This window comes from Clarias gariepinus, chromosome 12, assembly GCF_024256425.1.
Source record: "Clarias gariepinus isolate MV-2021 ecotype Netherlands chromosome 12, CGAR_prim_01v2, whole genome shotgun sequence".
Taxonomy (NCBI): domain Eukaryota; kingdom Metazoa; phylum Chordata; class Actinopteri; order Siluriformes; family Clariidae; genus Clarias; species Clarias gariepinus.
The window spans coordinates 12,459,976-12,486,334 of NC_071111.1; the positions used below are offsets into that span (position 1 = coordinate 12,459,976).

The window sequence follows — 26,359 nt, forward strand, 5'->3', positions numbered from 1 at the left end:
GTGAGTGCAGGCCAGGCTGTGATTTATTCATGTTGCAGGTGGAGAAGCGGCTACACACTACCGATACACTCCAGAGATACACACTGTAAACACAGCACCTTCCCTCAGGTTGGGCCCTTTTATGCACTTCAGAGTTAGGGGTCAGGTTAGTGTTCATTGCCTCAAATTCCCTCATCTCAGTCCCAGAGCCAGGATATAAGTCCTTTTTTTGTGTTTGAGAGCGGTACCATTGGGTTTCAGTTTGAGGAGTTTATTAACTTTACTGTTATGAGCTTTACAAGCTATTTGTCTGTCGAGTCAAATGCTTTAGCAACAATACCCAGCACTAATACAGTATACTATTAAGACCAGTGTGTTATATTGCTTTGAGTAACGCCACACCTAGCACTTGTTCCACTTTCCAGGGTTAACCTTTTCCTTCATGACCAGCACCCCTAGCTCCCTCCATGCCACATCCTCCCTCCTAGGACTCCCAGACATAATCCAGGAAAACATACTTGTACACTGTTACTATGCTTTACATGAGCAGCCAAGGAGCCTGTCAAGAACCTCTGTTTTCTGACAAAGTAATAACAACTGTGAAAGCTTTTACATCCTGCACTTCAAGCTTTGAGAACATATTTTACCAACCAGTGTCAATACAAAAATGCTTCCTTATAGGTTTCTTAGTTAGTTAGTAAGTTGCAACACAGCACTTTTGAGCTACCTCTATAATCTAGTGTTCATAATTAGTTTGCTGAAATTAGTGGCTTGAAACAAGGAATTAGCATTAGTACGAGTAAGAACACTTTGCCAAGTGGACAAGCACACAGCTGATCCTTTAAAGGTTCCTCTATATTAATTGATTCTCCTTGGAATCCTTTGTGTACGAGGGAACCCTAGGTTGTAACTTTCTTCTCACAAGATTTAAGGGTTTCCCCAGACAAATAACTCAGAGAATGCGTTAGGATGCCAAATGGAATCCACCTACGACTATCTCACATTGAATAAACTCGTTTCTCTTTGTCTTTCTTCTCTCTTTCTCTTCTCATTTTTTTAGGTTTTGCGTGGGGGACAAATTCTTCCTAAAGAACAACATGATCCTGTGCCAGACAGACTACGAAGAGGGGCTGATGAAGGAAGGCTATGCCCCGCAGGTCCGCTGACCTCTACGTGACACTTTTGCTTGTGGGGAGAGAGCTAGGAGAGGACCTGAAAGGGGACATGCAGTCAAATACCAAAAGCACTACCATCCTCTCCAGTCCTTATCCTTGATAATGTACATAAGAAACGCCCACTATGGGGCACTGCTGTACAGAATAGCCATAGAGACTTGTTGTGAGTGGGGAGGGGGGTTTCTCAGATTCCCCTGAGCAAAGTGGCACTGGTCTTGGATATTGCTGTGGCTCTTTTAAAATGACCCTTCTTCTCCCCTAACCCTAAGACCCACGGCCTCATGGAGACAATCCACCCCAAGGTCTGACAACTCGCACACCTAAACATAAATCAAACCCTGCAACAACAAAAAAATAATAATAATAATGCAAGCATACTTTTAGACCCCTCTCCACTGACCCCCATTTCACTCTCAGGCTAAGGACCATAATGGAAAAAGGGAAAACAATCATTGAGTGATGAAAAAGTATAAATGTAGTCCTGTCAGCTGGGAGCGAGGGAGCCATGTCAATATAAGATCTCAGGTTGAGGGGATTTCCTTATTTCTATTACTTTGCTTCTCTTTTCATTTATGAGAAAAAGCCGTGTCCAGCTGAGCACAACTCAGCGCTTTTTTCTTGCCTCTTTCCTATTGGTTCAGCAGATCTGCTGGAATCGCTACACTGACGCAACTTTATTACTACGATTATTCATGTTCTGCTTGCTTTGTATGTAAAAAACAGCCTCCAGAGATCAATGTATGGACACTGTAGGGATATGGCACACAAGTCAGTTTGTTATGTGGGGGGGGGGGGGGGGTGTATGGTGTCTGATTTACTTCTTTTATATAATGTATTTATTTGAAAACCTTTGGGGTTTTTTTCTTTTGTTGTTGTTGAGCATCATACTGAGGCTTTGTCCTTGACATGTTTATACTTGACTTGGATCACTGTTCAGTTTGCTGAGCCTTTCGTCCAGACATCAAGTCTGGCTTCATTACCGCACATTGACAAACAATTGGAGTCACATAGTCAGGTCACATAAACCAGAGGTGTGTAACCTCCGATTTACTGGCTTTGACAAGTTTGTCGATGTGCATGTTAACGCTACTGTACCACGTTTAAACAGCATCCAACTGATACTTCAGTTACTTTATGAACATGTGGGCAAAGCCTCAAGAAAAGACACACTGATTTGTATATGGTGGTTGTAAATATAAAAAAAAATTAAAAGTATTCCTTTTGGCTTGCTAATAAATAATTTTTCTTTTAAGTGACACTCAGCATGAGATGTTTATTTTTAGGACACATGTACATACTGTATTGTAATCATTTTAAGCACAAATGTAATACAGTTTTATTGTGTTAACATTGCGTGCCAGGTGTAATTTCTTCCCACATTCTCAACACTCTAATCTAATCCTTGTAAAGCGAGCACTGATTTCGCCCATTTACTCCATTCATTTCCACCTTACGAGTGTTTACTGAAGCAATTTAGGCTACGTGCCTCACTGAAGGGCACAAGTGTTGATGCAAAGAATCCATCGAAGCCCTCTCCACTCACCACTCTATTAGCCTAGCCACCAGACCATGCTATGCTCTCTGCTCCATGATTGATAGTAAGTGCAATCATTTTTGTCAGCCATTTTGTTGTCATCACAACTCAAAAATTGCCACCCTCTTTTCTGCCTCTACTGAAAAGCCGGGAGTATAAGAGAATCTGTCAGCGCCAGAGTGCATTTAGGAGGATCAGCTGAGTAGAGGAGTATAGATAATCACCTTCTGTTGAAATGTTGGGGCTTTTATGCATTGTAACAGCTATCAGCCGAGTTCATGCCATACTTACAGAAAGCTCTGCAGGTCATGACCGAGACCAACACTGGAACCATTTAAAGCCTGTTGTAGTTTGGCTTATAAGTGAAGCCAGAGCCATGCTCGACAATCCGGCTTACTGTACAAGTAAAACAGTGAGATTAAAGTCCTTTCTCTAATTAGGGAGGCAGTTTAAAGTAGCCTGTAAAGTTTGACAATAGGCGCACACTCATCTCATTATAGCCCATAATAAGGAGACCAATTAAACTAATTGAATTGCTTTAGCTTGAAACACAGAGGGAGAAAGTGTCTTTGATTAGACTCAAGCTGTTAAATCTCTCAATGGAGAGAGCGCGAGAAAGAGAGATTGGTCTGAAGCTACGCTAAGCCTTGAAGAACTTGTGGGAGAGAAAAATACTTTGGAAATGTACAACATAATGAGCAAATATATTGTCAAATTATACACTGTTAAACTGCACGTTTTTGGGATAGAGTTAAGACGCTCATTTATGTAGGCTGTGATTAAACTGGTGGTAATTTAACTGTATATAATAATAATAATCATAATAATCTTATAAGCTTGATAAGAAACAACAGCAACATTTCCTTTGCAGGTCGTCTGTATTATATTCAGCATATACAGTACATAAAGTTGGTTGCCACAATTTCCCAGAGCTTGAACTCTACTCAACATTTGAGAACATTTGTAAAAACAGATCATGCTCACCTGATATAAACCTTGTTTTGGAATAAAGAAAAATGTGTTTTTATCAGTTGTAAAAGAAACTGTGAGGGTGACATGGTGGCACAGCAGGTGGCATTGCCGCCTCATAGCTCTTGGTTCGACAGTTCGAGTTTTGGTTACTCGCTGTGCAGTGTTTAATGTGTTCACCCCATGTCTGCATGATGGTAACTTTTTGGGTTTCTGTCCTGTTTCAGTCTAAAAAAAAATATGAAAATATGAAAAATATGTACATTGGCCACAATGCATTTCCCCAAGGTGATGAGAAGTGTCTGTATTGAGCCTTGTGAAAGACAGAGTACCATCCGGGGTGTATTCTGCTTTGAACCTAGTGCTCATGATATCCACTCCACCCTAATCAGAATTTTGAAGCGGGAATTGAATTGAATAGGGATGAACGAGGCAGATTTTTTGTTAAAGCACTTTCCTCCCTGACTTGCATCGGAACATCTTGACTACTGATTGTATTCTGAGGCACATAATACGGAGCAAATATAATATTCAAACTCATTCATGAAAATAGAGTTAAATTGAACCTACAGTATGTTTGCGTCCTTATTGTCATGATGTCATATATATATATATATTCGTACAAATCAAAAAGCTGGAAAAAGAAACATTTACCATTAAGGTTAAGATCTATATGTAATTGCTATTGTCACATTAAAAAATGAGCAAAAACAAATAATCTGCATGTTAACGTACACTTATTGGAACAATGTCATGTCGCCTTATGAACAGTAGCCGTGGTACAATTCATGATTCCGTGCAATAAGTGTTGCCTGCAGAAGCGACTGCAATAATCCAAACTTTGGTGTTTCGTGTTGTCACTTCCTAATTTTCTTACATCATGTCGATCTCAGCCTTTCTAACTCCACAGTTGCACGGTTTCTTTGAATCATCCAAGGTTATGAGACATAAAGCTGCTATTACTGTATTTGGTAAGAAAGTTCCAGTGCTCCCTGGTGCATTCCTCGCCTGCCTTCCAAACGTCTCACCTTATAACTTTTCCATCTCTGTGAACAAAGACATGTTTCATCACTTCTTTTTATTCTCTCAGAGACTTGCACTGATGAACAGCCAATGCACCGAGTACAGGCGGAGAGGCGGCGTGTACGGCGTCTTATTTAACCATGCTGTTGTTATTGTATCAGACCTTTTGCTACTCGCCTGGGCATTTGTTAAAGATCAGCAAGATAAAAATAGAAAAGAAAGATTAAAGATGGAAAAAAAAAAGAAGAAAAAAACACGACTCATCCCCCCACAGCAACAAATAGTCGATGAAGCACAGAGAAAGATGTTGAGGGGGGGTGGGAGAAAAAAAATCATGTAAGTTTCTTCCAGAAAATCATTAGGAACATTTAGAAAGTGCATTAACTTCCAGGCCATGTATCGTTAGCGGCCTCATCCCCATGCTGTCTCTGACCCCAGAGTGTGTGCATCAGGCCGCGCATCCGATAGCCCGACTCTCCTCGTTTGGCAAACGGCTCCAGGGGTGAAAATAATGATCTACATAGACATGCCAATGCTATCTGGACCAGATAACGCTGCTTTAATGACTCCTTATCCTTCAGCCCCTTTTGTAGAGATGGTGCCCTGGCAAATGTATTCCCACTGTTGGGTCATTATCTCTTTATTGCAGCGATAATAGAATTGGGTATTTTGGGTCAGATTTGTGTGGGAAAAGAAGATCCATTTGTGAGCCCCCAGTAACAGTGGTGCGGTGGTGAGCGTTATCGTGGATTCAGGGATCACTGATTGGCAATAAACATGCTTAAAACAGCTAATGATCGTGAGTGAATGATATTCCGAATGCGGTTTCTTTGAGATCGTGCCAATCCTTAGAAGTAGAGCAGAAATGTAAATCTTTCTGAATCAAGGAGTGCTGCCTACGTTCAGAGTCTGCCTTTTTTATGCTTGACAGATGAGATCAAATCTGGCTTTTTTTTTTTTTTTTTTTAGCTCAAGGAATTATCATCTTAAACTCGGATAAACCCAGCACATGGCATGAGACCAAAGCCTTTCAGTAATTTGGCAGCGATCAAATCGATCGAGATGATTGTCGTGACACTCATGCACCTGACCTCACACATGCACGTGCACGATGTCTCCATCCATATATATATATATATATATATATATATATATGAAAAAAATTTCAAATCAGTGTTAACTCTGCAGATTGACATAAGTGGCTCGTACGATAAACTGGAAGTCAGGAAAAAGGAGAGTTATTTCACCTAGAACGCACTCAAATGCCACTAGCAATTTCTTCCATAAGCCTACGTCTACTGATGTGTCATTTAAAGAATGTACAATGTGTTATCTGCGCCGAATGATCTACAAAGGCTGCCTGCCATTATCAGGAATGTGCTCCGGATAGCATAGCACGGGGCAAATGACTCAGGGAGATGGGATGTGCGAGATTCAGAGGCCATACGCTTCTCTGAAGTTTTCCCTTTGATGTGGCACACTAACCTATACCAGATGCACCAGGCACAGGCCACTAAGAAGTACTCATGCTGTATCAGTGGTTACATATTCACATTCTCTCTCTCACACACACACAGAAACAAAACGCACCTGCGAAATAACACCCGACATCTTCATCTTATATATTTTCTGGATTCGGCTTTGCGGAACTGCACAGCTGTTTTAATTAGTCTACTCTTGCAACTCATCTCCCCAGTAGTACGTGGCTGTTTTTAGGTGCCTTGGTGAACACACTTATTGCCACTTTCACAGCTAGAAACCCATCATTCCTTAGAGCAGGCATGTTTGTTTATTGCACACCATTTCCATTTAGTCTAATCTTGAATTGGAGAGATGATTGTATTCAGCAGGGCTGCGGAAACCACATTACTGCCAACTGTAACCTTCACAGAATCCTTCAAAGACGAGATACAAGGCAATTTCCTGTGTTTTTTTTTTTTTTTTTTTTTTTTGCGAAGACGAACACAAAGTTACTTCTCGCCCTCACTCAGCTCAGAAACCGGCACTGTCCTCAGAGGGCTATTGGAAGATGATGGGCTCGTTATCTCAGTCACAAACGCTGAAAAGTGGTGATGAACGAGATGGGCAGTGTGTGTATCTGCTCGGTATTAGCACATACCACCGCCTATTGTCTACCTATGGCCTTGAGAGTGAGCTCGAAGCTGTAGCAGTATGTCAGGCTGTATCCTCCAGCGGATAAGAGCTTTATGTCAGGTGGATAATTGGACTCCTGGCTTTTATGGTCTTATTTGCTGGGGTAGGGTGGGAGGATTGGGGTGGGGGGGGGATTCTTATGTATACAACAACAGCTGAAGGTTATGTTTGTGCCTGAGCATCTGTAGGAACAAACCAACAGTTTCTCCATCACAAAGTTGAGTAGACTTGCCGAGCATGATCCAAACATCAAAAAGCCCTGACCCCTCTCTGACCCTCACCTTTCGCTCGTGGGCTTGGATGTGCCTGCCGTTGGTGCGTTAGCTGAAATTCTTTCAAACCGAGTGCTGAGCATAATCATAAGAGCTCCTAATGGCCACTCAGGAGACCCAGAGCCGATAGATCCTGCCAGTCAGCGGTATCCTTTTCCGAAACAAAGATCGGCGCAATTACCACCTGCCATTGCACTTCACACGCATCACAGCAGGCCTCATCGCATCCCAGCGAAAAAAAACTTCTTAAAGCCAGCATTCCTACTCAATAACTATGAAGGAAGTTGCTGTCTGTTCTGGGTTTCCTGTTTGTTTTCTACTTTCTTTGTCAGTTAGCTATGTTTACATTAGTAAAGGTGAAGAAAGATATTCATTTTCCGCCTCGACTTGTGACCCGCGACTCCTTGGGAAAGCTCGCCCACACACATGCTGTGCATTGTGGATACAAACAGCTGCAGGTCAGATATGTGGGATGGATTATGTGTGTATGTGCGTGCTTGTTTGTGTATGTGTGTGTGTGTGTGTCTTTGTCTTTGCGCATGTCTTGCTTAACCTCCAAGCAAGTGCTGAAAAAATGAGTGAGTGTTTCTTAGGTGCTTGTATAAGAGGAGTCTAATATTAAACAATAAAAGGTTTTTCATATGAATAAATTATGGAGACGTTCTCAGGCAGCGTGAATAAATCAGCACTTTGACTTATTGATTATGCAAGCGTTCTATGAACAGCGTGTTCATAATGCATCGTAAACTCGTTTAAAATGTGTTATACTGTATATACCTTACAATGCATGTCATACACTTGTATATAATTGCTCATAATTTGTTCTGTTTGCATGCATAACACTTTATAGAAAATGGGCATATGACTGCAAAATGTTAGTACACAGCTTTAGACCATAAAGCTATTAGAATATGGTATATAGTGAATCTGTAACTGTGCAAAGGCTCACAGACAAAACATGGTGTTGGTACTAAAAGGTGTCTCACCTAGGTGAAAACGTAAATTTACAGATAAAATCATATAACACCATCTGTCATAATACTTAATGCTACTTATCTCCTGATCCATGCTCAGTGTTTTCTAAATATGCATGCACATTTAAATTGTTACCAGATAAAAAGCCACACATTTACTCAAAAATATTTTCCCCCTTTATGTAGTGTCCGTAACTTAAGACAGATCTTAACTGTCATTCAGATGAAACTTGGCCAATGTAGATTTCACATAAAAATACAAAAACCTGAAAAAGTGTATTATTCTAAAATGCTAAATAGTTAAGATATTGCATTTTGAATTTGACCTGGTTACAGACACTACAACAATGTTGCATGGAATTCTTTAATTTAAGCAACATTTTTCTTACCGTTCATGTGCTTCTAGGAGCTTAGACAAATTTTTAGTATCAATACTCATAAAGTGATATGTATTATTTGCTTTTTAAATTAATATTGTTTGAAGCAAGACAGTAAAACGCTCAAAAATGGTTATTTCTTATCTCTCCAAAACGACTGAAGTTAGAAATTTTAAATTTTTAGGGAAGCAAGATTTTCATGTGATTTTCATATTGCATAAACCTCAGAGGTAGCTCCTTTGCCACACACATTTTCTGTATTATATGTATAACATAAAAATACTGAAAACAAATACCCGAAAGCTTTGCTACGGTATGTTATGGAGGAACAAAAAACATACTAGAAAACTTCAAAATGTTCAAAATGTTAAATAAGCATCTGCTTAAAGAGAAAACTCATCATATTCAAAATTATAATATTAATATTAGTAGATTATTAGTAATATCACACAGGTTTCTGTGAACAATCTGTTATTCTAGAAACTATTCATGCACTTGCTTTACCTCATTAAAACGAGTGCATTAATATGAAAATCATGAAGCTATAGCTGGAACTACAGTCAGAGCTGCTGTTACATGGAAGCCCTTTGATGTGAGAATCCAACGTTGCTCTGGTATAAAATATATAATGCACTGAATGCTACACAATGTGTTACAAATGCATTCATATAAAGGATTTCTCATTCCTCATTGCTCAGTCCACATTCCGTTTATAACTGTGAATAAACCGATAATGAATCACCGGTGCAAATATAAAACATTCTGAGGAATATACAGTATAAGGAGATTGGAAGAAGGTTGCAGTTATGACTCCCAAATTGTTCCTTTTCTTACAACTTTATTCATGTACCATGACATGATGAGATCCTTCCTCTTTATATTATATGTATGCTAAATGATGTTTCGTAAGATACTAATGTCCTGCTCGCAAAATATTTGAAGTTAAAATTTGGGCTCAGCGAGAGCTAATTAGAGCTGTTTGGAACAAATGGCATGTACCAAATCAGCAGGCCACGACATTTATTACCCCTGCTAATTAAAAGAGAGGATGAACATCTGCTGGGCCTTATCCTCACCTACAATATGTTGCGTGTGCGCGTGTGCGCGCGCGCGTCTGCCTGTTTGTGTGCGTTTAGGGCTAAAGGTTATTCCGGACAATAAATAACTGGTATCCTGGCACCCAAACGGCACCCAATCAAAAAGGTCCTTCAGGGTCTATTTATTACAGCTGGCATTTAAGTTTCTCTCTCTCTCTCTCTCTCTCTCTCTTTCCCTCTTTCTCCACGGCTCTCCTCCCCAAACTTAATCAAGTGATGAGGTGGAAACAAGGCCCAGTAGATAAAAGTGTTGGAGATGGTAATGATGCCAAGTAATGATTTCCCCAGAGGAAATCTGATCTATTGCCACGGGGAAGAGATGGAGAAGAAAGACCTGAGGGAGAGAAAGAGAGAGGGAAACGAAGGGAGAGGAGAGGAGGGGGAATCCACATCAGCATTTCATAAGAGGCTCCTCAGCCATGAAAGTGAGCTAGAAAGGGAGGTGGGGGTTGTATTAGAAGGAGAACGGTTCTCATCACCCCTTGGGTGCCTCGTTTTCTCGTTCCCTCTTCGGCTGTTTTTGAGGGCGGGGGAGATATAAAGTGTTTGTGTACACTTGGGGGGCTGCAGGCAGAGGCGCTAGGTGAAATTAAACAGCTGAAAGGTATGATTTAACAATGCTCAAAACTCAATAAGTATAAGATAAGCAGCAAATTAGATGTGTCTGTGTCAGGGAGATGGGAGGGAGGTGAAAAAAATTTCTCCCTCGATCGATCGCATCGTCAAAAATTAATCTCCTGCCCTGTACCCTGGACTTGCTGCCAAGGTTGGTGAGAAGTAAAGAAATAAGCACACGGAATATAAGTACGCTCTCTCCCTCTCTTTCTCTCCCTCTCTTTCTCTCTCACTCTCTTCTCATTTCCTTCATGCCAAGTTCCTATTCTAGTTTGCAACAATAATTTCGAACACTTTTACATGGTTTTGCTCAACACACAGCCTTGAACGTGCAATATGTGGGTGATTCAGAGCGCCATTTTACCCCAACTTGTAAAAATGGGACTTAAAAAAATAACGTAACTTAATTAAAAAAAAAAAAAAAAAAGCATTAACCATTGTAGAACCTTCAATCTAATTTTTTTTTATTACAAGATTTACTTGCTGATAATTATTTTTTCTTACATGACAAACAGAGATGAGCATTTTAGACTAGAATTAGCACTTAGTACAGTAGCATCCATGCTAATGACACGAGGACATTTAATACAGTCGAATTATTTTAATTTTATTTATTTTTTGGGAAACAGGGCAGTGCTTTCAGAGACCTCGTCAGTCAATATGACAGAAAATACAGGTTAAAAAATGAGCAAGCCTACTTGTATTCTGGTCGTGATGCAACATGCTGTTAAACCCGCTCTGAATGTTTCATGACAGTGAATGAGTTCGCATAACAGGGTCGGGTGAATGTTGTAGTAAACTAAAATGTACATTTTTATACCCTATGAGGGATGCCTCATGGAAATGGATGTTTTGAGTGCGAGATGTTAAATGAGTTCACACAACAAAGCAAAAACGAGGATTTCAAAAATATATAAATAAATATAATTCAAGGTAAAATGTAGTTTTTGAGGACAGGGACAGGTAAAAAATCTTAAAAGTCCTTTTAAGATTGTAAGATTTAAGAGATTTACCCGAAATATGCATATTGATTGTGAATGGCAAATTACCAAGAAAATGTTATGTACATTTAAGTTAATTAGAACAGCTGACTTTTTAATACTTAAGAGATTTCTCTTCGGCAAACATAGATTTTTGAACATTTGGTTTCCTGCTCAAAAAAAATTACACAACACTTTTGATTTTGCAAACAATGGAGAGAGGGTTGTTACTCAATCTTGCAGCCATTGTCGATTATAAGCACTAAGAGAACAGGGTGCACGGAGGGAGAAAGGCATGCTGTGTCTGTCAGTGCATCAAGCCCAAAGGTGACAACGCACTCAAGCCCATTTGCACTGCATTAAGTCCAACTCACAGCTGAAAAGTGCCTTTCTGCATTTCACCCCTCTTTACCCTAAAATAATGGAGGCTTTCTCGCAGCTCCGGGAGGCTTTCGCAAGCTGTGCACTTAACAGCGTGTCATCATCACCTGCCTCTCTCCTTTCTGAGTACCTCCCAATTGATCTCCGGGAAGAAATTCTGGAATTGTTTGTGTCACGATTTGCACAGCTGGAGCCGGAGCATACTATTGCACTCGACTAAACCCAAGTCACCATTAAAGCAACCATTAGCCAAGCCGGTGGCGAGGATTTAAAAGGGGAAAAAAGGCTACAGAGGTCATTTATAAAAACATGACGTAGTACGGCCTAGGTGGCTACGATGTCCTGGATGTTTAAAAGCAAGGAATTTAAGAGTGTAAGTGACTTGTTTAAAGCCATGACTATGCAAATCAGTTCGGACACAAGTTAATGTGCAGGCCACTGAGATGTTCTGCTTGGTATTCAAGGAAATGAATTTCTTCTATGTTCCTGTGTGCTTGAAAAAAAAAAAACACTGTATGTTGGTGTGTGTGTGTGTGTGGAAGCTATTATCCTCGGTCTGTTCAATTATTGATTGTCAAGTGCCACAGGGTGAGGAAGAGCCCAGTATACACACACCAAATAAATCTCTGTTTGGACGTTCTGCACTGTGTCTCCATCTCCCTCCTTCCCCAATCTCAAAGTGAAGTTTCAAGTTTTTACAGATTCATCTTTTCAGCTATTTCAAGAATGCATCAAAATACGGCCATTTGGAGTCAGAGTTTGCATCCAGGCAGCGGTTATACTCTAATAGCTGTACTTATTAATGAATGCATTGAATACATAATAAAATGTATGGATGTAATTCCATGATCTAAATCTTATCATATCAAATAAAAACAGTGTAAAATTATATTTTATGTTCTAATATTTTTAATCTTTGAAAAATTGAAGCAACCATGCATTTACCCCCTCATACCTGGCATCAATTTTTACAACTTATTTTTGCTGACATTTTTCTGTACTTAGTTTTGTACAAAACGTGCCTAATTAATGTCCCTGCTAATGCCACGAACAGTAATGGTGTTCTAATGATTTGTTTAATTAAAAATATCATTATTTAAGTCTGTATTTTCATACCTACAATTTGAGTAACCCAGTTGCATATTCAGTGTGACCTTGTCAGTTAATATAATTTTCTTTATTGAAAAAAATAGAGAATGAGAGACTCCATTTTTTCCTCCCATGAATGCCATGAAATTCAGGTGCTATAACTTCCTGTTAAGCAAATACTTGTGAAAAAATATTAAATCAAACCAAATATTTCATAAGGAGTTAAAGAGTTTTTTTTTCCCCATAACATTTAATGATCAACTCATGCAAAAGGATATACATCAAGCATGCAATGATATACATTACTGTGCAAGTCTTGAGCCACCCCTTTATTTCTTCCTATTAAATTAAATAATTGAAATTAAATCTAGGAAATTGGGACAAATGTTTTATTGCAACAGGCTGCAAACTCAATTACAACTGTAACAACCTCAGCTTCGCCCTCATTTCCTCTCTCGTCTGTTCCAAACACTCAGCATTCAGCATCACCAGTCTACTAATCACCGGCCTGAACATCTGTCATCATCTGCACCTGTTTCTCACTGGATCATGCCTTAAGTCATTCATAGGTCACTGTGTGGTTTAACAAACACAACATATTCGTCTGAAACTGGTCAGGTACAGGGACAGGACTGAAAATGAGAGCCATAAAGTCCTTCAGGAAGCCTGGAGAACTATTCCTCAAGACTACATAAAAAATGCAAGAAAAAGTCTGGAACCTTTTGGAAGCAAAATATGAATAAATGAGAGGTGACTTTCACAGATTATTTCACCATATGTGTACAGCTAGGTTTTCTTTATATTGTGCATTTGTACAGCTAGGTTTTCTTATATTTTTTCTTATATATATTTTTCTTTCCTTAGCTAAAGTTATTGTCTATATTTTATTTCTTATTTTATTCCATATTTATTAAGCTCACAGGTGGTCGTTTAAGCATTTCACTGCATATCGTACTGTGTATGACTGTGTATGTGACAAATAAAATTTGAATTAATTTGAATTTGATTTATACAGTAGTGCAAAAACAATAATGTTTGAAATGATTACAATGATTATATTTTAAGAAAAGGTACGGTTAAAGTAGGACGGGACAACACTTTGTGAGTCCCGCTTTGTGGGATTTTTTTGTAAGGAATACTTTAAATCATTTAAATTGTCTTTTAAATCAAACATAGTTCAATTTCAAAATATAATTATAGTTATACTATTATATAGTTGTACATGTAAATGTAACAGCACTCCGATCATGGAGCTAACCCTGAGCAGAATACCTATCCTCCTGATTATGGCTAACTCCCTTCTGCTAACTGTCCCACCAGTGAGGAAGTGTAAGGATGGAGAGAGCCCATATTTCCACCATGATTGAAATCTCAGTCTGCTATACTCTTTATATTATCAGAGGTAGATTTTTATTTCATTCATAAAAGCAGGCAGATTTATCTATTATTAACTCTGCTACTCATAATGGCCACATTTCATGTACTGCTGAGACAGGGTTAAATGATTTGCAGTTAATTAGCTTGCCTCTTGGTTATTGATTTTCCTTCAGGACACAGTGGAGCTCCAAACAGCCGCACTGAACAGCTCCAGTTCACTCAGTGTGTGTGTGTGTGTGTGTGTGTGTGTGTAAAAAAAAAAAAAAAAAAACTGCTTGTCCAGTGACTTTCATTCACTTTTTTTAATGCAATGTGTATATTTTAATCTGTGTCTCTATTCATTTGAATATGTGAGTAAAAACTTATTTTTAGGATTTTTAAATTGTACGTTTTTTTTTTTTTTTATCAAATCACTAAATTAATGAAATGTTTAACTCAATGTAGCTACAGTCATCCACTTTTACACCTAGGCGTCCAAATGTTCATACACACACGTACACACACAATCAGCTTGTAGTGGGAACAAGGCTAAATCACACGGATCTTTAGACCTTTACTACACGACAAGGACTCGTGTGCGATGTAGTCAGGCCCAGTGGGCTCATGAAGCATGTTGATGTTGGTGTTGCAGCGGCAGCAGCGTATAGGCTTCCCCTGCACAGTGTGTTGACATGAATAAAATGGTGTAAAAACTAATTTGCTTGAATCGATAGAACAATATTGCCACTTAAATCACACATGTGCCACATGGTATTCTCTCTGGAAATCTTACAAGCGCTAATAAGGTAAGTTCAAGTGCAATTATGAACATATTCTGTACTAATGTAAAATACTGAAAACAAGATTGAAAAAAATGATGGTGATGATTAAGATTAAATAAATGATGATGCAATGACGTGTCAGTAATGCAGGGGTCTCGGAAATCAGACTTTTAGCTTTCACTAAAGAGTTTGGTCATTTTTAATCAACCCAAATGGCTCATATACTGTAGTTACATGAGGATTTCTTCTGATCTCCCTGAAAAATAAATGGATTGGCAACTCTAAATTACTCCTAGGTGTAAATGAGTGTGAGAAAGCTTTAGTGTGTGTGTGTTGTGGTCTGTAATGGTTTAGTGTCTCCCCAGCTCACACCTAGTATTCCCTGGATCCATCCTGAAAAATAAATGACTGCTTTTTTGAATGAATGAATGAATGAGGGTTTCTTATAGTCTGCATTATGCTTGACAAAAGGGCTTTACAAAAAGTTATGTATAAGTGGGCATACTCTTTTTTTTTTTTTTTAATTAACCGACACAGGTTGTTCAATTTGCACACGCTGGTAGAGTGAATCTTCCACTATACAAAGGCACTACTCAACATAGTCTCCATCACAAGCCATGCATTCGCACCATCGCTGAACCCAATTCCCGAATTCTCTTTGAAAATCCCCTTTGTCACTGTTGATAGTCTCGCACCACATGGTTTGTCTCCAATGCCTGTTTCCCCTTCTTTAATCTTCTTTGTCCATCTGTGCACATTGCTCGTGTCAATCTGTAAACAATCTGTAGTGCAGTTGGAGAGCATCAACTGCAACAAAGGGAATTTTCATAAAAGATTTGAGATTTGGGTTCAATGTTGGTGCTAATGCATGACTTGTGATCTTTGCATGGAGGAAGAGTTACTCTTTATTTCTTATTTAATTTAATGACTTTTAATTTAAAAAATATTATAATTTCTGTGCGAGTCCTCATAAAGTCCTTTAGAAAGCCTGGAGAACTATTCCTCAGGAGTATATACAAGAAATACAAGAAAGTCCAGACCATTAAAAACAAAATATGAAGAAAAGAAATGAGGTAGTGCACAAATAATAAGCTATGAATTCATTGTAATGATTATATTTCAAGGTAAATAACGGTTAAAGTGGGATGGGACAGCACTTTAGATTTTTTTTTAAAGTTCTCTTAAAAATTACAAATGACGTATTTTAAATAATACATTTTTGTGATTATATAATCCTATTTTCACCATGATTAATATCTCAATTTTGCATTACTTTCGGTACCGCCCTTATAATTTGTTTTGTTTGTTTTTTTGCCAAGTTAAAATTTCTCTGGTCATCACATCCTTCTGTCTCTTTTGTGTTTGGTGTTTAAGAGGAACAGTTGAATTATTAAGTGTACAGTATAACTCACAGCTTTTGTACTAGGGTGTGAATAATTCTGGTGTGCTGTGAGTTTACGAAATAGTAGTCTATCTATGGATAGAGTTTTAGGCGCTTAGTCCGGTAGTCTGGAGACAGGTGGTTCACAGCTGGCCTAAAATTATCCCGAGCTATTTCAGTGGTGGAAATCTCAGTAGCTTTGCATTAGCGACGTCTTCATGGTCAAATGGGCTTTTACTGAAAACCACCAATTAAAAAGCCTGTGATTAAGAGCATGAGAGAATCTCGGCAGTGCTGAAGAATTACAAGAATGTGTATCTAGCAGAAGAGCAAGTGCTGTTCACTGTTACCAGGCACCCAAATAGTGATGGCTGGCTCTCATTTGAGTCCATTCTCTCCCTCATCAATGTTTCAGGGTTGAGTAATGAAGTCGAATGTCTACTTCACATCTCATGACAGCTGTTATCTTGTCTGTTTCTCTCTCTTGCACACTTTCTCTCTCATGCGCTGTCTCTCTCTCTCTCTCTCTCTCTCTCTCTCACACACACACACACACACACTGAGAGGAAGGGATGAAATATGGTGTTGCCCCCCCACCCGACTTCTACCTAGGTGGGCTCCCTGACAAGCATAAATTATGTTAATAGAACCGAATAAAAAACACTTTATTCCAAAGGTTTTAGTACTTTGCAATGTCAGGATGATCTAGTGTGTTACCTGGAGAGAAGTCTAAAGCTAAGTCGGAGCGCTAAAATATTAAAACATGAAATTTGCACACTCTCTTGAGGAGCGTCAGAGAAAAATGAAGAATGCATCAACTTGCTTTCCCATGTGGACATTTTTCCACTCATTAATTGATCTGAGCACTAAATATAATTCAGCGTAATGGCACTGTCAGTGGATTCGCAGATAACGCAATGCATTTTTTGATGGACCTTTCATAAAAGGAAATGTCATTAGTGCTGTTTTTTGTCCTGTTTCCTACCTCACTATATTCGGTCAATGTTATCTAAATGCCAAATTATGACCATCAGCTAATTTGGGCCTTCGATTTAAAGAAAGCTGAGTTACGTTGAGGGTTATTACATTTGGGAGGAGTTATCTGGCCAGAGGTTCTGATGAAATAGTGTTTTCCTTAATTATTCTTGTCCAGATGAGTTACACCAAGGAGCAGTCCAACGGCTTCGTCCGTGCTTTTTTTAATGAAATGGGAGACTCGGACGTGACATGCAAATGAAAAGATTCTGAGGGGGAAAAAAATCTAATTTACACAAATTATCCACTTATCTTAAATGTATTTGATCAGTCAAGACATGTTTGGTGTCCAAATTGTGCTTTTGTGTAGTCAGCATGAGTAACAAGCAGTGGAAGCTTTGAGAATTATTATGCCAAATAAAGGCCAAAATCTTCATGCTGGTTTTAATACCATCTGTGGACTTGTATGTAAACCACGGTAGAATATATTGCACATAAACCTGTACAAAACCTTGCAATTGGTTTGGGGTCCTTCTAAAGAAACTATATAAAGATATTCAGCCATCCATCCATCCATCCATCTAGCCATTCTTCCAGGAACCTCTGTAGCCCAATTAGGAATTATTTCCATTTTACGACTGTCGTAGGATCTCCGGTCAACATTACAGGCTCATTTACACACTATGGGCAATTTGGGAATGCCAATTAGCCTAATCTGCATGTTTTTGGATTGTGGGGAAAAAAACAGAGTACCCGGAGAAAACCCACAAAGCACAAGGAGAACATGCAAACACCATGCACACAGACCCGAAGCGGGAATCAAACCCGGACCCTAGATATCCAAGTTGACAATGCTAACTACTAAGTCGACGTGCCACCTATATAAATCTATAATGCCTTCAAAAAGGATGACTTTATTTTAAAAAAATGCTTCTTTTAAATAGTTAGGGGACTTCCGCACATCCCTGACCTTTTATAATACAGCACAATGAAATGACCAGAATTGGAATTCTTGATCATTTTCAGTTGCTCGGTGGTTTTTGGTTCACACGCTGTACTTACAATAACAATGTAATCACTTATGACTTTGATACAAACCATCTACAAGTTTATACAATTTACTAACAACGTGCTACACCTCATGTTTTACTATGAAATGTCAAGGGTGTGACAAAGAACTCCTGTGACCTCTTACCTCTTGACCTGGATACTCGCTTTGGATACATGTGAATACAGAACCTACTGTATGAACCTGACACGAACATCCATAATAAATGTCAGTATACACAGTGTAGTATGTTGGAGCATACTATTTTGGTGCTGGTGGTTTTTGGTGTGCAGAGTTGGACTTGTGCAATTTAGTACTGGAGCTAAAGAGTGCTCCAGTAGTGACAGCTCCACAAATGTCCACATCAACGCTAAATAAGGAATACGGTGTATTTTGGGGGCTCTACAGTCCCTTATCGAGAGACATAAACCACATACTGTATAAACTGCTAGTATCCACTTTGAGTAAAGTATAAACTTTTTTTTTTAACGAAAGATTTTGAGAGGAATTTTGAAGATCCTGATGAACTTTCTGATGAAGGATCATAATCATCATAATCCTTTGCATTTAAAGTTGCGTGATCTTACAATGATTCACCATTTTAAAGGAAATGGGCATCCAGCCCATCACAGGGAACCATGCACGCCCAATCGCGCGCTCATACTGAACACCTGGGGCAGATTTACAGACTGTAGCTGATCCACTAACTGGCATGTTCTTGGGAGGTGGAAGAAAACCAGAAAACTGGGCAGAAAGTCACACAAAACAGCGAGAGCGTGTAATACTCCACACAAACAGCTGCAAGGCATAATGTATGTATGAAAGATGACATTTTTAACAATGTCTACAACATCTGCATAGCACTATACAGGCTTCAAAGGTACTCTAATGGCATTGATATCAGCAATTACAGCCCTAAATACCCTAATTAAGCTTGCTGCCAGGGTGTGGCTGTATCTATTCAGTTTTAATGATAATCTTGTGTAAGGCCTTAAAAACTGAATGTAGTTCCCTGTACAGTATTTATCGAATTACTGTTAATTATATTTTGATTATTTAAAAACATGAAAATATGTCACCTAAAACAGGTGAAACAAAGATACCCGTGTAGGAAAATGATTTCTAAAACAGGAACAGATGTACAGAACAGAAAGAGAGAGAGAGAGAGAGAGAGAGAGAGAGAGAGAGAGTGCATGAGAAAAGTGCGGAGAGGCTTGGTCTGGGTGTTCAATTACTGGAGCCGTGAGGTTAAATCAATACCATTTAAATTGCTTATGCTAATCACCCAAGTTCCAATCACTGCGATCAGCATAAGCAATCTGCTGACCCCAGCCAAGTTGAACGCAAGGATCGCAACAGCACTCCTAATCTCCACCAGAAACACACGAGCAGAGGTCACATCACTCTGATCCTATGGGGTTTTTACTAAAATACGTTTGGGTATAATACCATGTGTGCTGTGGGAACTGAGTTTCTGTGTTTTCCTGGAGAAAGATGTGGTTCTAAACCAGATGTGGGTTGACAGTCCACTTAGCATATGGCATTTTTCAATGTGACTGAGCAGCTGATTTCTGTCTGTCCAATTCAAATATTAATATTTGAAGTTTGTTTTTAATGGACTTTGCTGTTAAGAATGTTATGTCTTGATAAACTGCAAAGAAAAAAAACCTGACAAGGTTTTTTTTTTTTTTTTTACTGTTGATTGCACTGCCCGGGACTCAATCAACTAACCTGTCTAGTCGCTGGCTCATCATGGAGGAGAATGCCATTTTGCCCTTCTTTCAGCTAGCTGTGGATAGTGCATGACTAAATTGTGACCTAAACCTAGTTATCTGAACTTGAGAAAAATATTACCAGCTGTCACATGCTGTAATCGAGGCTTCTGGATGTCAACAAAGCCGAGCACAAAGAAGCAACACTATTCATAGCGAGGAAGCCCGAGTGAGGTGACATTTGCTGAATGTAGACTTGTATTAGGTACTGACTGAGCCAGAATAGCTTTGAACTGCTACTCCATCATACCCTCATTGAAAGCTAATAGGTTGTAGCAAGTGTGTGTGTGTCTGACTGTGACCATTATAGACTGGCCTCAGGTACATTGGGGCCTGTTTCATCATATCAGCCTGAGTTGGATGAAGCACCAGCAGTCCGCACATTACCTCAGAATCAGCCGCCGTGGAACCATCACCTGCAATCAGCTCGTGCCCTCGAATCGTCCGCACTGCGAGGTCCAGCAGGTAGCAGACAGCAAGGCTCAAACTCAAATTGATTTATAATGCAGAGTGTCGGCTCTAAGTCGGATCTCGGCTAAGCATTCATTAATTTTTCAGGAGCCGGGGAGCCATTGTGTGATATAAATCTCTGCCGCACCTCAGCACCAGCCTGCGCCACCACTTTGAAGTTCTGCCTAATTAAGCCCCTGTACAGTTAATAACCCGAACAATAAGGCAGCAGGCAGATCTGAGAAATATACGATGTCTGTTTAATACAGAGACAAAGAGCAAGGAAATGTTCTGACAGCCATGGAGGTGCACAGGCAGTCCATCTGTGTTCTCATCTGTACGTCTGAATGTCTCCCTGAATATTGATGTTACCATGAAGGTGCAGCTCGTTTTTCTTTTTCTGTTTTTTTTATTTAAGAAATGGGTAAAAATAATTTTAAAAAAAAAAGCTAATTTCTGTAAAATCAGGTACACCCAGTAGCATGTAGAGCTGAGCCCCTGTGCCACAGACAGAGAAGGAGGATAGATAACTATTGATCTTTGAGCAAGGTTTATGCGTTTCAACTGCCAGGACTGTAAAATGCTTCATTTGACTGAAGTATTATCCCGGATTTGGGCAAAACCACAAAATATGCACGGGCTTTTTCTTTTTTAACCTTGAAACCAAATAGCAGTGTTTAATTCGCTACAAAGAGAAGGCCATGAGGATCAGAGCCTTGGAACGTTTTATTATCTGCTGTTTAGACAGGAGCACATTTTTCATGGCAAATTTTGGAGACAAAGTTTTCCATGAAAAATGGCGATGAGTATACCAAGAAAAAAATGCTCCTCTGAACTTCTTCTGGTACACTTTACCTCGGAATAGCCATTATGTAGATTATTCACAGATTAGTGGAAATTTACTATGAAGCTTAAGGAGGGAAAAGTCTGAGTGAGAGAAGAAAAGATCAAATGCTTAGGCACATGTACATGTGTGGTTTTTTTTTTTTTTGTGTGTGTGTGTGTGTGTACCCTGATCAGTTAAAATCGATTGGGTTTTCAAACACCTCCCTCTAGTGGACACAGAACACATCAGTTATGTTAACCTGACTTCTTAATGACTAGTGGTTCTGGTAGGCTTAGATTTAAGTCGCATTGGACTCCAAAATCAGAAGGTAAGGATGAAAGAATCAGGAATTAGTACAAAGATTCGACTAATTATGTCTTTCTTTATAATGTGCTCTGTTCAAAAAGATGTACATTATCATGTAAAATTAACATACTAAATTTTTAGACCTTTCTAAAAATGTGGTTGTCTTCATGTGAACAGTTTTTTAATTTAGCATTGCTTCCACAGTTTAAGAAATCTCTTCATTACTGTATGATTTAAAAGTATACTACATGGAATAGCACTTACTGTTGTAAATATCTGTCATCAATTATCAATATATGATTTTATATTAGCTTTTTCTATCAGATTTTAAATATTTTTTTCTCATAATCCAACTTAAAGAATGAAAAGGTTAAGAATACTATATAACTGTATATAGTTATATATTTGTTCAGATATATTTTAATACCGTGCAAAAGTCATGTAATTTAATGTATTAAATTACATTACATGATGTAGATTCAATAAAAGAAACTGGAACAAATGTTTTACTACGAAATGTCTGCAGATAAAATTTTTAAAAAATTGTTTAGGTAACAATTTCATCAGCAATCTCATTTCCCCTCTCGTTTGTTCCAACCATTCAGCATTCATCATCACCACTAATTACCAATCTGATCATCTGTCATCATCTGCACCTGTTTCTCATCGGTTCATGCCTTGAATTAGATAATTAATTAATTTTTTATGATTCTTATCTTAGGTCACTTTGTGGCTTAACAAACAAAACACATTTCTCTGAACCTGTTCAGGTACAGGGACTGGACTGAAAATAAGAGCTGTCCTTCAGGAAGCCTGGAGAACTATTCCTCAAGACTACATTAAAAATACAAGAAAGTCTGGCTCTTTGGAAGCAAAACATAAAGAAATCAGGGATGGCTCAAGACTTTTGCACAGTACTGTACAGTATATCACACTTTAAAAAAAGATACAAACTCTCCTAGCTTTATATGAGGACTGGGAAACGGTTGTTTTGAAATTGCTTGACTAACTTGTAGACTTTTAAGAACACTATTACTTACAACATTTATGTTACATATTAAATCTCTAGCTACTCAAGATGTAAACTAAAATATTACACCACCACTACCCCCAACTTTTTCACATTTGTAAATGCATCTAAAGAAAAAACAGCACATAATAATGTATGGAGAAAAATTATTTGTGAATCCAACATTAAAGTTGTGCCAGCATAGATATTCACCCCCTTTGTTGATTCTCCACCTGTTAATATCTCCACACATTTACATATTGAAATTAGTTCTAATGGTTGTTTTATGCATAACTGCAACAACTGTCCTCTAAAATGGCTGGAGAAAATAGCAAATAAAATAAATTACTTCCATATCAATATGAAGTAAAAGAAATACTATCACAGAGCTTACACCTGAAATTTTGGTCTAAGATTTAATAATAAAAGACAACACATTTAATTTTAAAAAATACATTGATGCAGTTCTCCATTAAAGGTATTATATGGATAAGGCACATGTCTGATGATGTTCCCCATGGCATTCTCTCTACAGACGCAGTCTGGCGGCGAGCACATGGTAGGCCATGCAGACAGTAGAACTCAAGCCCACGAAAAAGGAAAGAGCTCTACTTGGCTGAGGCCATACCATCACATACGCTACTGAATGGACAAAACGTGACCCTACAAACAGGCGGAAGAGTAACAGAGCAGTGGAAAGCTCTGGTCCTGTCAGAGTGTAGAGGAAGCCAACCAACACAAAGGGAATAATGTTCTCAATGTCATTTTGATGGCATCTAAAGACAGAAAGCAAAGCTCATTGTCACACAATAGACATAATTTTAACAGTTTTCAATATTTTGATATTTGATACATTTAAAAGATGTTAGACCTTCGCACGCGTTCCACATCTTCATTAACTCGAAGCATCTTTTTTTTCTCCTCAGAAGTTTTGCCCATGTAAGTATCTTCTATGTTTGCAAATGCCTGTTTAAGTTAAAGAGAGAACATGTCCAGCCACGCCATCCAAACCTTTATATGTTAAAAACTTGATAATATTCATGTACAAAATATCTGTATATCAAGATGTTGGAGCCATATAGATTGTTTAAAAGATGTAAAAAATCACAAGCACTTTATCTATAGGTCAACAGATGCTGTTCACTATGATGCCTGTGGTAGATTAAATACAGCACACATTCTGCTTAGAAATTTTGTATTTATTTAAAAATGTAGTAGTAATTTCAGAAATATTTGACCCAGTCTAAGAAAACCAAGTCATTTTTTTGTGATTCTCTGTTTTCTACATAAAATCATTCTACATATGATTATGCTTATAATAAATAGACCTCAGCTGGGTTCATAATGGGTCATATATGTTCTGTCCACTCTATGTAACTTAAAATACTTTGATTTGACAAAAAATTATCACTTTGATTTGATAAAAATTCTTTATGTGTGTAAAATTAGATATAACTAAGGTACATTTAATTTAAAAGGAAAACTCCAACTTACAAAGCTTGCATAATAATCTTTATAATTAAAACCACTTTCAGTGGCCTCACTGGTTTATTCTGTAATGTTATTTTTCTAATTAACTTTAGTTAACAATTTCCTACATTACACAATGCCATTTGATTACACTCTGATAGTGGCACTGTAAAATTTAGCCTTCACTTTATCTCTATAAAAGAGGCTAATGCAGCAGCAGTGCTTTAGTCCTTTAGTCCATTCAGCTTTCACTTTTTCATCTGTAAACTCTGCTAAGGCTGGTTCTAAATCCTTAATTTTTATGCTAACATAATAATCAATGCCCTTTTTGTCTTCGTTTAAATACTAGTGTAACTGTGCTTACAAATTGACGTACAGTAGATGTAGCACAAAAACAAAATCAGCACTATAAAATACATCACAAAGCATGTCACAAATACCCCATATATTATTTAATGTGTTTCAGGGTAGAGTTTTCCTTTAATTTAAGTACTGAAATGCAAGTCATAAGGGTAATAAAAATAGAATTATGTTCTATATCTCCCAATGTTGTTAAAATACTCCACATACTGTTCTTAGCTAAGAGGCGCTTGATATGTATCGTATGTTACCTTTCTGGTGATTCTGAAGTATGCAGTTACAAGACTCATGCACATCATCTTGAGAATGACAATGGTGGCATAAGTGGAGAAAGCCAGGAAAACCTCACTGTCAGTAAAGTCGGCCATTGTCAAAGTTTCTCTATGAATTCCTGTCATGGAAGAAACGGTATTTGATGCATCCAAAGTCAATCAATCTCCCCTAATGACATTTGCAAATCTATTTCAATCTGTCATTTATTTTGACTGTGTGTCACCGCTCTGGGTGGCAAGGCTTCTTCGGCATCTCAGGACTTAATAATCGTAAGTTAAAACTTAATAATAATACCCCTTTATACTGTTTATACCTTGTCATACTGGATAATGTTTAACTTGACCTATTTCCTATTCACCAGAAAATTCCTGCTTTGTGCCTGTCCAGTGCAAAGGGCTATGCGCTCGAGTAAACATATCCACAGCACACTGAATTAACTATTCATACACGGTTTAAACTTATGTGGACTGTGGACCATTGCCTTACTAATTTTTGGAATTTGTTAAGCAGATTATTGTGATGAATCCTTTTGTATTAGGTCTAAGTGACATTTTTCAGCAATTTCATGTATAGTTTTATTGTGCGCAGCTAATGTTTGCTTGTTGTTTAGCCTTTACATAGCTCATGTATTTGCATTTCCGCTTCTAGCAGCTGCAGCATAAAACTGTAATATCTCTCCCATGTGGAAAAAAGCTGAAGTAGTTCAATAGTTGCAATACAGTAATACATGTTCTGACCTGAAGCTACTTAAAGCATGTGAAATGTGCCTAAAAACTGTGTTAAGAAAAATGTAACTTACCTCCACTGTGTAGCAAACTATGTGAACGATTAGTGTAAGTATATGCGGGCTTATCTGTGGGTGTTGGCTTACGATGAATTTGAGTTCATGGACCGCCTTCTTGAGATAAAGCCAAAAGTCTTGCCTCACCTTTGTCTCTTAAGGCTTTAGGAAATGTTGCAATTCTGAACTGCAGGAGACTAAACATGGTCCTAATATGTGCAATTGTGTGATTTCCTTGATGCAGATAAAAGTATTAAATAACTATAACTATATGATATGCCATTTTATGTTGGACACAAATGACAAACTCACAAAAAACATATTGATAATTAATTTGTTATATAGATGGTATTTAATAGTCTTAATGCAATTTGATTAGTGATAACTGCAAAAAAAATTAAATAAAAAGCTGATGATTTTGATGATTAGCTCATATAGCAATGTCATTCATTAAAAAAAAGCTTACACAGCATTGTACTGTTTAAAAGAAATTAGCCTTTCAGCAGTAGTTTTTTATAGCATATACAATACTTAATGCTACTGTAGCTAATTATATCATGTCATTAAAAACCAAGTGCTAGCTAGCAAGCAATCTAAAATTAGGCTAAATATGATGTAGCCAAGGTCTCTAACAAGCTAGCTAACATATTACACAAAACATAAACCATTATCAGGAGTAAGTTATAGCTATCATTATGCTAACTACTATATACATGTAATACAAACTAGAAATCGAGGGGCTAGTTAGCTAATGAATACACAGCATTGTGTAAAACAGCAGCACTAATACTAGGCTAGCTACTATTAGGCTAATTCTTATATTGTATAAATCCGTCTGATTTGAACACAGAGTTAGTTCTGTGTGCCTTAAAACGTTTTGGAGTCATACTGCAGTGTTTAGACAGCATTAGCTGAGACACTGTCAGCGATATCACAGATTAATTTGATTCC

General features: G+C 38.1%; 2 protein-coding genes across 4 annotated transcripts in view; one reads left to right on the forward strand and one right to left on the reverse strand.

Annotated features, from left to right (window-relative positions):
- Positions 1-2,412, forward strand: part of lmo3 (LIM domain only 3) — a 42,266-nt gene extending 39,854 nt beyond the window's left edge. For all 3 annotated transcript variants that reach the window (XM_053508102.1, XM_053508101.1, XM_053508100.1), the window contains exon 4: positions 1,040-2,412. In XM_053508102.1, the coding sequence (XP_053364077.1) occupies positions 1,040-1,145 (106 nt within the window). In that variant the 3' untranslated portion in view covers positions 1,146-2,412. The remainder of the gene's footprint in view (positions 1-1,039) is intronic.
- A 20,515-nt stretch (positions 2,413-22,927) lies between these two features.
- Positions 22,928-25,444, reverse strand: LOC128534322 (microsomal glutathione S-transferase 1-like). The gene is made up of 4 exons (XM_053508710.1): positions 25,427-25,444; positions 24,606-24,745; positions 23,396-23,490; positions 22,928-23,300 (listed from the first exon to the last, which is right to left on the reverse strand). The coding sequence occupies exons 2-4, from the start codon at positions 24,720-24,722 to the stop codon at positions 23,054-23,056; spliced, it is 459 nt and encodes a 152-aa protein (XP_053364685.1). The 5' UTR covers positions 24,723-24,745; positions 25,427-25,444; the 3' UTR covers positions 22,928-23,053.
- Between the last annotated feature and the right edge of the window lie 915 nt (positions 25,445-26,359).